Source organism: Periplaneta americana, chromosome 9 (assembly GCF_040183065.1).
Source record: "Periplaneta americana isolate PAMFEO1 chromosome 9, P.americana_PAMFEO1_priV1, whole genome shotgun sequence".
Taxonomy (NCBI): domain Eukaryota; kingdom Metazoa; phylum Arthropoda; class Insecta; order Blattodea; family Blattidae; genus Periplaneta; species Periplaneta americana.
Window position 1 is genome coordinate 67478248 of NC_091125.1, and position 15561 is coordinate 67493808.

At 34.8% G+C, this 15561-nt stretch overlaps 1 protein-coding gene across 1 annotated transcript; it reads left to right on the forward strand.

The window, feature by feature from the left end:
• The first annotated feature begins 893 nt into the window (after positions 1–893).
• On the forward strand, positions 894–14873 carry LOC138706045 (alpha-crystallin A chain-like). Its single transcript, XM_069834950.1, has 3 exons — positions 894–1011; positions 1409–1639; positions 4596–14873. The coding sequence occupies exons 2-3, from the start codon at positions 1409–1411 to the stop codon at positions 4917–4919; spliced, it is 555 nt and encodes a 184-aa protein (XP_069691051.1). The 5' UTR covers positions 894–1011; the 3' UTR covers positions 4920–14873.
• The last annotated feature ends 688 nt before the right edge of the window (positions 14874–15561 follow it).

Sequence of the window (15561 nt, forward strand, 5' to 3'; positions counted from 1 at the left end):
TTAGTCAAATCCACTCTCCTCACCTCCACGCTGGGGCCCTCTGGGATCTATTAAGATGCGAAAGAGATAGTGGTGTGCAGAAAGTAACGGGAAGCTACCGCATTTATTCTTTCCAAGAGAAACTGCAAACATAATCAGATGATAGACGACATTAGCCTAAGATATGTGGATCATATGCGGAGACTAAGAGAAAGGCAAAAAATAGGAAAGACTGGAGAATGCTGAGTTTGCAGTGAAAGACCTGCCCATGGGGAGAACACATGTATGTATGTATGTCTGTATGTATGTATGTATGTATGTATGTATGTATGTATGTATGTATGCTCACTTAATTTAAGAGAGCAATATATTATGACAATAAACGATTGAAATAATTTTATTTTTATCCTTTAAATGTGCAAAAATTTGATCTGAAGAAATGGCAACTTTTCGTTCTGAAAAGTAATTTTAAAATGTTACATTTGTTCAGATCAAATTTCTGCACATTTAAAGGACAAAAATAAAATTATTTCAGTCATTTAATATCATAAGTAATACACTGCTCTCTTAAACTGACTGAGTAGCCTATACTGGGAATTAAATCAACGGATTTCCCAAAACACGCTATGAAATGTTCCATATAAAATAATTGTTTTTTCTCGAAAGGGAAGAGAAAATGAGCAACATTGTATTAAACTTTTTTGTTTGAAATAACTAAAAGAATACCTCTTTGAAATTAATGACATTACTTTCGGTTCACTCTGTATATACATAAAATACGGACATAAGCTCTTTTAAAAGCAGGTTACATATTTGATATTTTGGACACCCCTCAAGCCTCTGTCTTTTGAGTAGCCAATACCATGCTTGAATTGTTAGTTCGACCGCTCAGGGGAGGGCAGAGGAAAACTGTCTACAAAGGGAAGCCGGGTTGCGAGAGACGCCTTGCAGTGTTCTGTATTGGACGTTGTAGTTACCAATACTATTTGTTCAACAGTCCTTTGAGTCCTTTCGGCCCAAGTATAACAAGAGGTGAGCAATGGTGGTTATTTATATTCAGCCCTAACTACGAACAATCTGACACAATATGTAATTAACTAGCCTAATGTGGATTAATATAAATACTGTACATGGAGCAAGTAGTCAGTCTTAATAAAGGTAAATTTGTCATTAAATAACAAGGAAATTGGACATTCGCCAAGATTATCGGGGCAGATTTTTATGATGTAAAAATGCAACATAAAATCAACTCTGTATTTCATTTATACAGAGTGAACAAAGTAATGTTATTAATTTCAGGGGGTTAGTCTTTGAGATATTTCGAACAAAAAGATATAATATCATTTTGCTCGTTTTTTCTTCTTTTTCTAGGTAAAAATGGTTATTATTATTATTATTATTATTATTATTATTATTATTATTATTTCAGATGTCTCTCCTTCCATTCGAAATTGAGAATCTTTTGCCTGAATTTCGTCAGCCTCTTCGACTCTTTGATCAAAACTTTGGTCTGGGAGTCTTAAACGACGACCTATTAGGCCTACATCCACATCATTCGATGCATGATCCCATAAGAGTTGGATACTACCGCCCTTGGAGACACCAAATATCTCGTGGAAGCGGAGTGTCTAATGTCAAGAATGATAAAGAGAACTTTAAGGTAAAGAAGTCACCATTAATGTTTTTTATTCAGGGATAGACAAATCTCGGACTTGCAGTCACCGTGGTGTCTAATTACATACAATTTAATCTTTCGAAACCACATTAATGAAATAATAGGTGAATATATGGACAATCAGAATTTATATTTAATTCCCTATCTCTTAAAAATAATAGTCCGCATACAACCAATGGAAAGTTAAATTTAACAAAAAGTGAGTTACTTATTGCTTGGTTTCAGGAGTTACAGTTGGTTCAGTTAAATAAAATAAATCATTACGGTACTTCAGCAACACGATGATGATGATGGTGATAATAATAATGATGATGGTGGTGATGGTGATAATGATGATAATATAATAATATAATAATAATTATTCTAAATTATTCCTATATGACTTTTCCTACAATTAGAAGAAAAATTGTGGTATATTTGAAATAAAATTTGTTTCATAATCCATCGTAATGAATGCTGTATCTGCAACTTGAAAGTATTTTCGGATATTTGCTTCTAGTCTTTCAATATGTTTAGCTATTGTTGGTAGTCCAGGTTTAAATTGTTGAAATTATGCGTTCAGTTATGGCCTAATTTTTTATGGATTTGTCTAAAGAACACAGATCTACTCAGTTAGGTAAACAATTTGTAAAGAGTCTGCAGTTCTTTGTGTTGATTCAACATTCAGATGGTAGCCTATACTGTATAAGCTTTATTATTTGGAGTAGAGTCTCTATCTCTTTGCGTAATTTCAATTAAGTTTATTTAATTGTTCGTTTATTAATTCAATTTCGTAGTTTAGTCAATATATTTTTTCAGTGAATCTACTTCAGTTTAGTTCATTGTCTGCTTGCACTGTTGACAAGAACTAATAATCTGTGTTGGTTGCATTGCATTATTGGTTGCCTGCTCTATTCCCTACGTAAGGCGCATGCGCAATGAATATAATTGTAACTTTTGATAATGTAATACCCTAAACTGGTAATTAATGTATTTGTGAATTAGACAGTTTTACATTTTAACATTTCATTGCATGATAATTAATCTCACCTGATTGAATTGTTTATGCTTTTAAATTGAATTGACTTACTCGCTATGCAGTATATTTTATAGCTCAATTGATGAATAATTGTTTAGATTTGTAAATTAAACATCTAATTGCTATGTACTGCATACTGGTATTTTTTTGTAGAGTCACCAGTGTAGCTCAGTTGGCAGACGCAGACTCGCTAGCCTGCTGATCCAGAGCTGCACTTGGGCTTGGGTTAGATCCCCGTTTGGTCTGATTACCTGGTTGAGATTTTTCCGAGGTTTTCTCCAACCATAAGGCAATTCACCAGTCATTATTTCACATGCCATGATCCAACACATATCAAATCAACATTTACAAGTATTAATTAGCTTAATAGTTTTACATATTATATCAGTACTACTATTTTTCCGAGAATTTTATGTAGTGTCTATTCTTAAACCCAGTAAATAGGAAGTGAATGCACAAGACTACAGATATATTGTGCTCAGCAGTGTTCTTACATTTTTTTTTTAGAAAATATTAGCTAATAGTTTGATATTTATTTAGAAAGCTACGGTTTATGAAGGGATCCCATGGGATGACCAATATTTTAACCTTAGCAACCAAAGCACACATTGCTGTGTCGCAAAAGAAGAAAATATAGATCTTTCACATAGCCTGCTAATAACCAAATTGCAGCAGCTGGATATTCCATTTAATTTCATCAGCATAGTCTATATATACGCTTATGTTTATTGGGTTATTTTACGACGCTGTATCAACATCTAAGTTATTTAGCGTCTGAATGAAATGAAGGTGATAATGCCGGTGAAATGAGTCTGGGGTCCAGCACCGAAAGTTACCCAGCATTTGCTCGTATTGGGTTGAGGGAAAACCCCGGAAAAAACCTCAACCAGGTAACTTGCCCCAACCGGGATTCGAACCTGGGCCACCTGGTTTTGTGGCCATATACGCTGACCGTTACTCCACAGGTGTGGACTCGCTTATGTTTGAAAGCTATGTACAATAGTGTCAAAAAAAAACCAGACCGATCCTTGTAGCTGATTTCAGAGCCTTGTTCACTCCAGAGCACGATAGACTGGTAACTAAAACTTTCATGGTTCGAATCCTGCCTGGGAAGGAAACTTTTTTTTTTGTTCCTTATTCAAATTTATTCCCAATATTTTTCGATTGCTGGTAAAATTCATGTTCTGGGAATAATAAGTTAATTAAGTAGTAAAATATCGCTGCAATCGAAAAGTATTGGGAATAAATTTGAATAAGGAATAAAATAAAAGTTTCCTTTCCAGGCAGGATCGAACCACGAAAGTCTTAGTTACCAGTCTATTGTGCTCTGGAGTGAACAAGGCTCTGAAATCAGCTACAAGGGTCGGTCCGGTTTTTTTTGTCACTACTGTACAGCTACATACAAGATTCAACAACTATAAGAGATATATGAGACAAGGGCTTCCTCAAGGATACTCTCTGTCCTTTTCTTTTTAACATACTTATATACTGTATTGCTTCATAAGTGAACTGAATTACATAAACTCATAAGTTCTAGTGTTTGTCGACAAATTGTGATATATGCAAAATATTCACTACAGCATTTTGAGAAAAACATCAACTAGCATTTGAAGGATATACAATTACTTTACAACGAATTAAATGTTCTGGATTTACAAATTATCTTCGACAAATGTGAACACATTATCTTAGAGAAGAAAGGACATATCACAACTACAAGCCAAATTTTTGGGTATTATTTTGGATTTTAAACTCAACGGAGCAGCTCATTTTAACTACATTGTACAAAAAGTGGATGCTAAAGTGATCATCTTCAAGAATATAGCTCCTAAAAAATGGGAATATCACCCCAAGGCCTTATTTTTGTTATAATACGAGTATAAACATTATGATCAAATTTATCAATAAGTTTTATTGTTGCAGGTAAATTTGGATGTACAGCATTTTACTCCTGAGGAAATCACAGTGAAAACTGTAGACAACTTTGTTGTTGTTGAGGGGAAGCATGGTGAGCGTTTGGATGAGCATGGATTTGTGACACGCGAATTCAAGCGCCGTTACAAGCTGCCTGCAGAATGTGAAACTGAGTCAGTTAAATCATCACTGTCTTCTGATGGAGTTCTTACAATCACTGCACCAAAGAAGGCTCTACCTCCATCTTCTGGCAATGAACGCGTTGTTGCAATAACTCAAACAAAGGCACCAGCTGTAAAAGGTTCTGAGAATCAAGAAAAGATGGAACAGTAATGAATTGTAACCTTGTTTATCTAAAAAATCATACACTAAAAGTAGGACAGTTTTCATAAAATTGAGCTATCTATTTCTTGTGTAATCCATATATTAGGCCTACATACCGATATTAGAGACCATAAGTTCACAGTAATCAGAAATTTTGATACATTCTGCATAAGCTGTTGTAGAGAACCTCAGAAAACAATGAATATAAAATTATATAGTATTATACAACAAATTGAGGCAAACTATGCAACCCACATGAATGCTTTTGTATTACAAAGTTCCAACCTTGACACTGTCCGTTTTTTATAAGAGTTATTAGAGCATTATTATAACTATGAGCAAGAGAGTCATTGGAGATAGCCTTCATGAAACTTGAAAAATATCATTAAGTCCTACTGTTATTTTGCCACTGAATAATTCTACCCAAGAAATTAATTTAAAAAGTAAAATCCAAAATTTATTGGGCTGAACTAATTAAATCTAGCCTAAAGATTTCTTTTAGTGCTGAGATTGAAAAAAATTCCCCTACTCTACCATCCTTGGGTCGAAAAATGTTTTACTAACTACGTGTAAGCTTTTAGCTGTATTTAGGATTTAAAATTGTCAGAAACGTGAACAAATCTTGGTGAAACTTTGGCATTTTGGCTAAACTAGTGAATAGGTATTTCCCTTCGTCTCCACTTACATACCTTCAACTGTTTCTTCAGTTTTACCAACATAGCCTAGCATGACATTACGAAAGTTTCGCGCTAGTCTAGCCTACATGGGAATTTATGTTATATTTTGTTACTTTACATTAGGTTAGCTTTGGTTTAGGCTTTTTGTATCCTTGCCGTTGCTTATGAGATTACACAAGCTGGCGCATAGCGCTTGAAAAACGAGTCTGAAGTGGTTCCCTCGTAATGCCAATTCCGCCGCTCGGAGCGCTGTTCTGCCCTAAATATTCATAGCAGAACACTTAAATGACATTGACATTTGGGACATTTAAAGGACTCACCATTGTTTATTAAGTGCTTCGTACAATATTTTATGGACAATAGACGTAATTTCCAAACTTCTACTCCTCAATTATATTACAATAAAAGGCTGTCATTCTTGATATTAAAACATATTACATATAAACTGAGGGACTGTCTGCTCTGTACTTCAGTTCATACACCAAACATTTCCGGAAATAAATTAACTTGACATCTTACATATATGCACTATAGCCTACCCTTTTCACCTAATATTATTAATATTGTTATTAAATAAGATATTGCAACTAATTAAGGTACTGCATTATCTTTAATTTCCTTGAATTCATAATTAAGCATTTGCAAAAAGGCCTAACTTTTCCCTCTCTTTTTTAAAAAAATGCGAACGTCACAATAACTCAGAAGTATAATTATTGCGCGATTTTTTTTTTGCAGTGGTGAAAACATTTCTATAGGTCTACTGATTAATCTATTGAGCATAGTAATAGTAAACGCTGTAGTATTTTAGTGCGTGTAAATATATTTTGAATTAGCATTTATTAAATTAGGAAGTTAGCCTGTAATTTGTGTGATTGAAATGGTTTACTGCTGTGTGCCATTGTGCAAATCGAACCAGAATAAAGAATGTGATTTTTCGTTTCATTGTTTTCCACAAGATGGACTAAGAAAGAAGTGGTGTGTAGCCATTTCTCGCGATGTGAACAAACCAAGGACTCTTTGGACGCCAAACAAGAAATCGCGTGTCTGCAGCAGACATTTGAAAGAAGCTGATTTTAGCATTAGCACAATATTAAAACGTTTGCTTCCTGATGTTTTACCATCCGTCTTTGATGATTTTCCAAAACATAAACAAAATGTTTCAAACATAAGTAGATGCAACAAAAGAAGGATAACAGAAGTGGTGAATAACATCCATCCTGCTAAGAAAAATAAACCCAATGTTGAACATAGTACATCAGCTTTCAATGAAGCAAATGTTTCGATTGAAGAAATCTATGAAGCACATAAAAAGCTATAGCCACACAGTGCTCAATTGAAAGTAAAAAAATTCCCAAAGCCATTACATCACAACGTAAAAAAATTATTAGGACAATTCGGAAACAAAATCAGCTTATTGGAAAACTAAGACAGACAATATGTAATTTAAAAAGCAAGCTATAAAGATACTACCTGTTGGTACTGAGTTATTCACATAGCAAAACAAAGACAATTTTCGAATATAACTTAGCTGAACAAACTTCAAATAACACTGTAATATGCTTGGCATATTTATAATATTCGTACTCAATCAGTAATGCACAATTAATCGAACTATTTTCACGATACACAATGCTTTGTAATGGTACTATTCATCATTTCTTAGGGCAGCGAGGCGAACCTAGCAGCAGAAATTGTCATGACTCACAGAGACCTACTCTCGATCGTGCTATGCACCAGCTTGTGTAATCTCGTAAGCAACGATCCTTGCATATACGAATCTGTAACAGTGACTACAACATCGCCAGTTAGATATTTCTAAGGTTCAAATCTGCATATAAGAAAATGAAATTATGGTTTATTTAACAACACTCGCAATTGCAGAGGTTATATAAGCGTCGCTGGTGTGCTGGAATTTTGTCCCACAGGATTCTTTTAAATGCCTGTAAATCTACTGACATGAGCCTGTCTCATTTAAACACACTTAAATGCCATCGACCTGGGCCGGAATCGAACCTGCTACCGAGGCTGATTCTGCATATCAAGCTTTGTTAATGCCATACAGACAATACATAATAGTGCACAGTTGAGCAGTGAGATCTGTGAAAATGAAAATTCTAAAAAGCGTTGTAAGGCGAAGGGATTCAGACAAGGGTTGCGGCAGCCAAGAAAGTGTGTAACCTCATTATCACACAAGCTAACACCCAATTCCAGTTCATAGATCATCTGATATTATCTTCTCTTCTGTGTCAAGAAAAATTTGAATGCTACAAAAGCCCATTTCCTGAAAATGACCTAAATGTATGTGTGAAGCTCTTTCCAATGTTCGATAAAGACAAACTAAAAACGGAACTCACTGTGTTGTATCAGAGACAAGAATTGAGAAATATCAGTGACGCAGTCAAGCTCTTGCAGTTTCTTCTATCTGAGAACTTGCAGGCCTCATTTTCAGAAGTTGTGAAACTACTACGCATAGCTATCACCATACCAATGACCAGAACCAGAACGTTGCTTTTCGTGTTTGAAGAGAGTAAAATCCTATCTTAGAAATACGATGAGAGAAGAGAGACTGACCGCATTAGCTATGTTTTCCATTGTAAATATTATGTTAAACGACATATTGGATTTTAATAAGATGATGATTCAAAAGTTTGCAACCTACTAGACAAGGCTCATGGAACTAATCTTTAAATAAAGTAAGTTGCATGGTTTATTTTTCTATGCAGCCCCCCTTAATTCAATACCCACGAGCCGCCACTGGTAGTGATTGTTTTTGGTAACGTCAATACTGGTCTGTGACGAGCTAAGCTTCTGTAATGGCGGATATAAAAAAACGAAGTTCCATTACGAAAGCTGTGTGTTTATTTTGTTATTATTTGTTCTGTTTTACTGTTTTAGTGCTTATTCCATTAATACAAATTATGCATATTTCACAGGACATATCATATGTTTCCTTTTTTCACTAGAAACCACCACATATTCACATTCATTACCACACTCTCTCTAATTTAAAATGTAATTCACTACATTTTACAACTATTCTTCTGCTATAAAATCCTTAGCCTACGTTTTCAACTTGAGCTCAAAAAAAAAAAAAAAAGTCCCTGATAAATTGAACGATTCCCACTTCCAAAATCTTCAGAAGTAGGTCTACCTGTGTGCTATTATCATTCAGAGACAACTAAGTCAGGATATAGCCTATAGGTATGTATAATTTGTGCAGCGTGAATATTTGCAAAATTATTCCAGTTTCATTTGATCATGGAATAACGTAGATCAGATGTCAGTCAAATCTTTTACCAGGAATTTGGAAATTAAATTTGTCTTATTTAAGAGTTATTGCTACAACTTACAACTACCAGTACCAACAGTCTAAAATGTTCATGTTTTATTTAATTCGAGCTCACAACACAGAATCAAACTAGTTTTCTTATGTTTTACCATTATAACTATTAGTTACCACCAACATCTAGTTATCATTACTCTTCACGATTTTTAGTTCAGGTGGTCCATTTTGGCAAATAAATTAATGCATCTGTCTGTTATTTGTGACCAGAAAGAAGTTGTCTTCTCTATGACATAAAGCTGGATAGAACAATAATGGTGTTGCCACCTTGAAATCTTAAGGTCATATTTTGAAATAGAAGGTCATATTTTTAAATAGAATTTTCTTTATGATGAATATACTATCCTACTGAGTGGTTATGTCACATCTCGATTCCCCCCACCTGTATCTGCTGGCGTCTCTGTAAAGACTACGTACTGGCTAGGATTTATGCTCTTTCCTGAAATATTTGCTGTTCGGAATTGGATGTCTACGTAATATTATAAAATTTTTAAAAATAATTTAAAGAAAAGGGGTTCTGTAAAGTAATAGCTGTCACGTGACTTCCCCCTTTTTGTCGACTCTGCGACATAACCACTCGGTCCGACAGTAATAATTACTCCATTATGATTTGAGTTTTACTGCCTTGTTAGTTGAAAAAGTGTAGGCCTACCACGGGAAGATGAGGTTGAAAGTTGGGTAGGAGAGAATATTTGAAACACACTACAACCCCTTACAATCAGGATGCAAATTGAACATTTTCTACAGGGTTGAGGCAACATTAAATTTTTAATTATCGATAAAAATATTGTCCATAATAATGAACAATGTTGGCCAACCCATATTAAAAGAAAAGAAGAAAATCGTAGTTACTGTATGTATTGCGTTAATAACATGTAAAGTACAGAAACTATAATTTAGCTAGGTACCTGAAGGGGAAAAATGTTGTCGTTGACAGGGATAAATTAATATCTTTTCAGTAGGGGTCACCGGATTCTCCATGGGAGACAATCCCTGGCATCCTCCCCCATCAGTCCATACCAGCTTACAATACTTTCAATTTCTTTTCGTACCAGTAATAAAATGAACATGAATGGCAAATAATATTTCTTACATCTTCCCTTATTTGTTCATATTCTTCAAAAATTTTTTTATGTTCCAGGAGCTAGACCATATTACCATATTATTAAGCACCTCTACATATATTTTTTACGGTAAATCTTTATAATAGCATTACCAAAGGAAGACTGATAGCAAGAACCCTTCCCCCCATCAGAGTCATTATGGGATAGCCTGAGAGAGAAGAATTTGTTTTTTTTTTTTATCTTTTTACGGAGGAGGGACCCGAAAGCTTACACTGCAGCCTGAGGCTTATTGTGCTTACTATTCCTGTTCTGTGAATGATACTTATAGCTGAATGACCGTGCTCTTGTAAAGTATGGTAGTGACATTCTTAGACAATTATGAATGTACTATATGCAAGGCATACTAAAAGCTTAAACTAATCTAACCTAACATAACCTGTCACTGATTCGACCTTACGAGAACTCATCTTTTCTCTGTGATAAGTAAGGAAAGACACGAACATGAGATGTTCCACTCCTCCCTGCCACCTACCCCTTCCACCTCGATGTAGCAATTCTGTCTCCCCATACCTCTCTGCTGGCCCCCCACTTTCATAGCAACTTTCCACCCTTATTTCAGTGTGAAATTGGTATCAGCACTCAATTTTTATTTTGTCTATGGTAAACATGACTCGACTAGAAGCCAAATACGCAAATACATTTATATCTTAACGTAATTTTAAAGAAATACTCTTTTCATAAATATTTGTGTAGCTTTGTCCTAGTTGTAATGATAATTAAGTGTTTGTAATTTAGTGCTAAAGTTCAGAATGATGCAGCTCTAATTTCTGAATGGAAGAAAATTGATTGAAATAATAGCATAGTCTGTTTAGATTTAGATGAAAATACTCTATCTTGTATTACACGATAATGAGATTAATTTTCAAAATAACGAAAGATAAAATATAACAAAAAGTTAATAGGTAGTACGAAAGCAAACTGTGAATCTTGAGGGAGAAAGATCAGGTCAGTAAGTTGTTAAAAATTTCCTTGGAAAGTAAGAAAATGTATAACCTCTGCAGTTGAAAGCAACATTACCATAAATAAAATACTGGCTGAGCAGATTATATGTGAAATGTGAGCACGGTGGAACTCCAGTGCAAGGTTAGCTTGGCCTTAGGTGACATTTTGGCTGGAGGAGAGTCCTGCCTAATGGATATATGGATTGGTGAGGCAGCATTCTCTTACAAGAATGGATCCTAAGCATACGTGTTTGTTGGTAATTGTATATGGTCTGTTAGGAAAGGAAAGGTGAAATGGAAAGTAATAGGCCTAATTATTCTATTACTCAATGAATGCGCATTTATGATTCAAATGTATACTGAATCTGCTCTTGCTGTCAGGAAATTATTTCAGGAGAGTGTTTGAGTCCAAGGTCTTACTACGATTAATAACTTGGTTAATAAATTTCATAAAACGGGAAGTGTTCAATTAAACAAAAAGAAGACTTACGTACAGTGCTCACAGGAGAAACTCTGGATGACATTGGAAATCAGTTGGAAAATTTGCCAAAAAATCACTTCGGTGCCTTTCTCAGCAAATAGGAATTTCTTACATTTCTGTATGAGAGACTACAAAGTTGCTTAAGGTAAAACTGAATAAAGTTATTGTGGTGCAAGAACTTAGGCCTAAACTGGGTGATCCAGCATATAGGAGTAGATTTTGTGAATGGATTTCGAGTAAAATGCATGACTGAGAAATTGATTTTAATCTCATAGAAATTTATATTACAAGTAATTTTGTGTTCCCATTGTTATCCTTAATTCGTAAAACCACCATTTTCCTTTAATGAAAGCGCTGTAGACAAAATTTACTGGCAGTGTGTTGCTCATCGAGATTCAAATGTGCTAGTCATCTTCATTAGGGATAATGTTTTCCATTTCATTTAGGTTCATTTCTTAAACAGTAGATAGTAGATTCCAGGAAGATGTTAATTTACATTTTCTCGAAATATTAGCAACTATCCACTCAACCACTGGCAACCAGTGGCGAAACTCTTAAGAGGCTTAGCCTACCCAAAAAATTAGTCATTATGCCTAGTAACAGTACAAATTCTTAATAACAGTGTATCATAACACTTGGTTTCATTCTGATCCTTCCATATGTTAAATTTACTGTTCGCAGTCATTCCAGGATGGATAGTTCTGTGCGAGAGGCTTGTGGCACAAGCTTCCTCGTAGGCAGTGCCACTTGAAAGCTTGTCGGGAGGCCGGGGAGGGGAGGGGGGTATCAATTCGGTATTACAGCTCTATAGGAAAGATGGCTAGCCTCAATACATATATAATATGCAGTACTATATTGGTCTCCTGTGAATATGCTGCATTGTTGAGCAGTATTTTAATCAAAAGTGCATGTATGTGTGTGTTACTACTAATTGTGTGTAAAATTGCTCAGACTGAGAGATCATTGAAGTCATTATTTGTTGAATTAAAAGAGAAACTGTTTTCAAGTTGGATGTATGAAACAAAATGTGCTTATAAAGATAGGAAATCGACAACACATTTGCATATTAAAATAGCAGCTGGAGGAAAACAAAATAGAATATTTCAGTTCTCATGGTATGAGAAATATCCTTGGATAACAGCGTGCTCTGAGACAAATAAGTTATATTAATATACTTGTATTCCGTTTGGGGGTGAAAATGAATGGTGATCATCTTATGGAGGTCTGTGATAAAAAAAGCCGAGAAACATCAGAGTTCAAGAAGGCATCTTTATAGTGAAGAGAGTTTTCTCTTGTTAGATCGTGGAAGAATTGAACATGCAATATCTAAAGGAGCCAAGCTTCAAGCCAATAAATATAATGAAATTGTGAAACAAAATAGATTTGTAATCGAGAGACTTATCGAAGTTGTTTCTGACGTAAGCAAGAGCTTGAAGATGAAAGTTCCGACAACAAAAGAAATTACCTTGAATTATTGTTAGAAATTTTCTCCAGACAAGAACAGCTTATATGTGATCATTTGCAGTGCTCTTCCAACTTTAAAGTTACGTCAAGTCCAAATGACTGTACAAATGGAAACTTGTTTTGGAGATGTTGAAAAGATAAAATGTGTTGAATTGCTAGATCAAAATAGCTTTGTAAGATTTAAACTACATTTTCCTGTTATGAAATTAAATAACTTTCTGTCCACAAATCCATTTTTCAACAAAGAACGATTGGAAAATGAATTAAAGAAGATTTATGTAGATGAAGAAAAGCATTTACTCCCAGCAGACCTCCTGAACTTCATAATTAGCAATTATCTTCAAACCATCTATAAACAGGTAACACGACTTATCTAGTTGGTCTTCGCATTCACTGTTACTACAGCTTCCTTCGAAAGGAGTATGAGCACATTTGAAAAGGATAAAAAAAAAATTATCTTCATAATTCAATGAAGAATGAAAGATTAAGTTCATTATACATCTTGATTACACAACTTTTAACACTATATCACTTCGGAATATGTATTTATATGTCTTTCTCGCCTTAAATTCTGTCATATCTGGTTTACATGTTTCGACCTGTTCTGAAGAAGACCAATAACAGGTCGAAACATGTAAACCAGGTACAATAGAATTGAACGCGAGAAAGACATATAAATACATATTCCGAAATTAAGTTCTTTTAGTACAATCACCATTGAAAAGAAAATGGTTAAACAACTTGCAGTTGATCAGAGTTTCAAGGAACAAGTAATTGATACTTTAGCAATCAAAAAGAATCGATGCCTGGACCTGCTGTATAAAAATATAAGATAAGGATATTTTTTCAGCCTACCCAGTATTTACTTCTTAGCTTCGCCACTGCTGGAAACTTTATTGATAGATCACATGCTGGAAATAATGTATGATAGATAAAATGACAAATTGAAATTCACTTACAAGTATTTCATAAGAGTGTCTACCTACTGGTACTGCCTTCTCTTATTTCTAAATTCATTACTTGTTACTGTGTTATATACTTAGTAATGATGTATCGGGGAGGAAAAAAAAGAATACTGTATGTTATCAGAGTACTTAGTACCAGTACCAGAGATCTGTAAATAGAAGTGGGTATATTTCCATCCTACTAAGGATCTACGAATATTATTTACAGTATCATGTAAAATTACTGTAGTTTATAGAATCTGTAGATAATTTACAGAAAGAGGCAGCAAAATTATATACATACAAAATGCATGTTTTATATACCTACCATGTATCTGCATTTCCTCAGGGGCGTATTTTGCGGACTACCGGAGCTACTGGCGGTAGCCCAAGGAAATTACAAAAGAAAAAGTTTATGATATAACATAATGTAATAATTTTGTATTATTAGTTTTATCATAGTAATTAAAATTAAAGTAACTGTTAGATTTATATGCGCTCTCTGCTCTCGAAAAGAAACAAGTTGTCAAGGCGGCATCGCTGGAGAAACCGCTCCTACGAATGGTAGCCTTGACCGTTCCCCGCACGCTGTCCTTTGCACAACTGCCCGTCCCCCTCTCCCACCTGTTTCCTTCGTGCAGTGTAGGCCGGGCGAGTTGCCGCTCTCGTGATCGGTTTCTTCGCAGGCGCGAAGCAACAATACGCTTAGTACGCCAGCTCATGAATGTGATTGTGTTCTTGCAGTGCAGTATTTTAAATCTGTATTTGTTCGAGTGTCTAAGAGTTATATTAATTGTGAATTAGGCCTATTAAGTTTTTAATTTCCCAATTAAGTGATATTGTGAAAAATATGGCAGAGCAAGTTTCTGGAGAGGTTTGTGTTGAAAATGAAGGTTTAGTAAAAGTGCCTTTTAACCGTCGTAAATACAACGAGAAAGTTGAAATTGTGAAAATGGAAAGACCAACTCCTGAGTTAAATTTGTCCATGGACGGAAAAGAAAAACAGCGTGAGTACACACGCCATTTCACTTCAACATCATATATTAAATGGAATTGGTTGTGTGGTAGTTCTAAACTGTCTAAACTATTTTGCTGGGCATGTTTGTTATTTAGCCGCGAAACTAATGTGTGGTCAAAAGAGAGGTTTTCTAATATGAACTCCCTTCGAACGGCAGTCCTAAATCACGACAAATCAAAAACTCGTATTTGTAGTAGCATGAACTTTGCAAACTTTGGGAAGACAAGAATTGATTTACAGCTAGATAAGCAAAAAACTCTACACATCAACCAACACAATGCTCTTGTGAAAAGAAATCGGGAGATTTTACTGTGTCTTATTAACGCAGTCTGCTTTCTAGGAAAACAAGAATTCGCTTTTCGGGGTCATAACGAGAGTGTAGAATCAGACAATAGAGGAAATTATATTGAATATTTAAGTTCCTTAAGTGAATTTGACCATATACTGGCCAATCATCTTGTGGGTTCAACAGTATTTCGTGGTACTTCTCCTGCAATTCAGAATCACTTAACATTTGCTATAAGTGGGGTTATGATAAAGAACATAAAATCTGAAATAGAAGAAGCACCTTTTATGGCCATTGTTGTTGATGAAACAAGTGACTGCTCTAATCAGAGTCAATTGTCCACTATTTTAAGATACGTCGACAGTACTGCCAA

What these genes read in the sequence shown, in the direction of transcription:
- LOC138706045 (XM_069834950.1), top strand. Translation starts at nt 1,409, where the DNA reads ATGTCTCTCCTTCCATTCGAAATTGAGAATCTTTTGCCTGAATTTCGT. An exon ending in ATGATAAAGAGAACTTTAAG is followed by an intron (nt 1,640 to 4,595) that starts GTAAAGAAGTCA and finishes TTATTGTTGCAG; the next exon opens with GTAAATTTGGATGTACAGCA.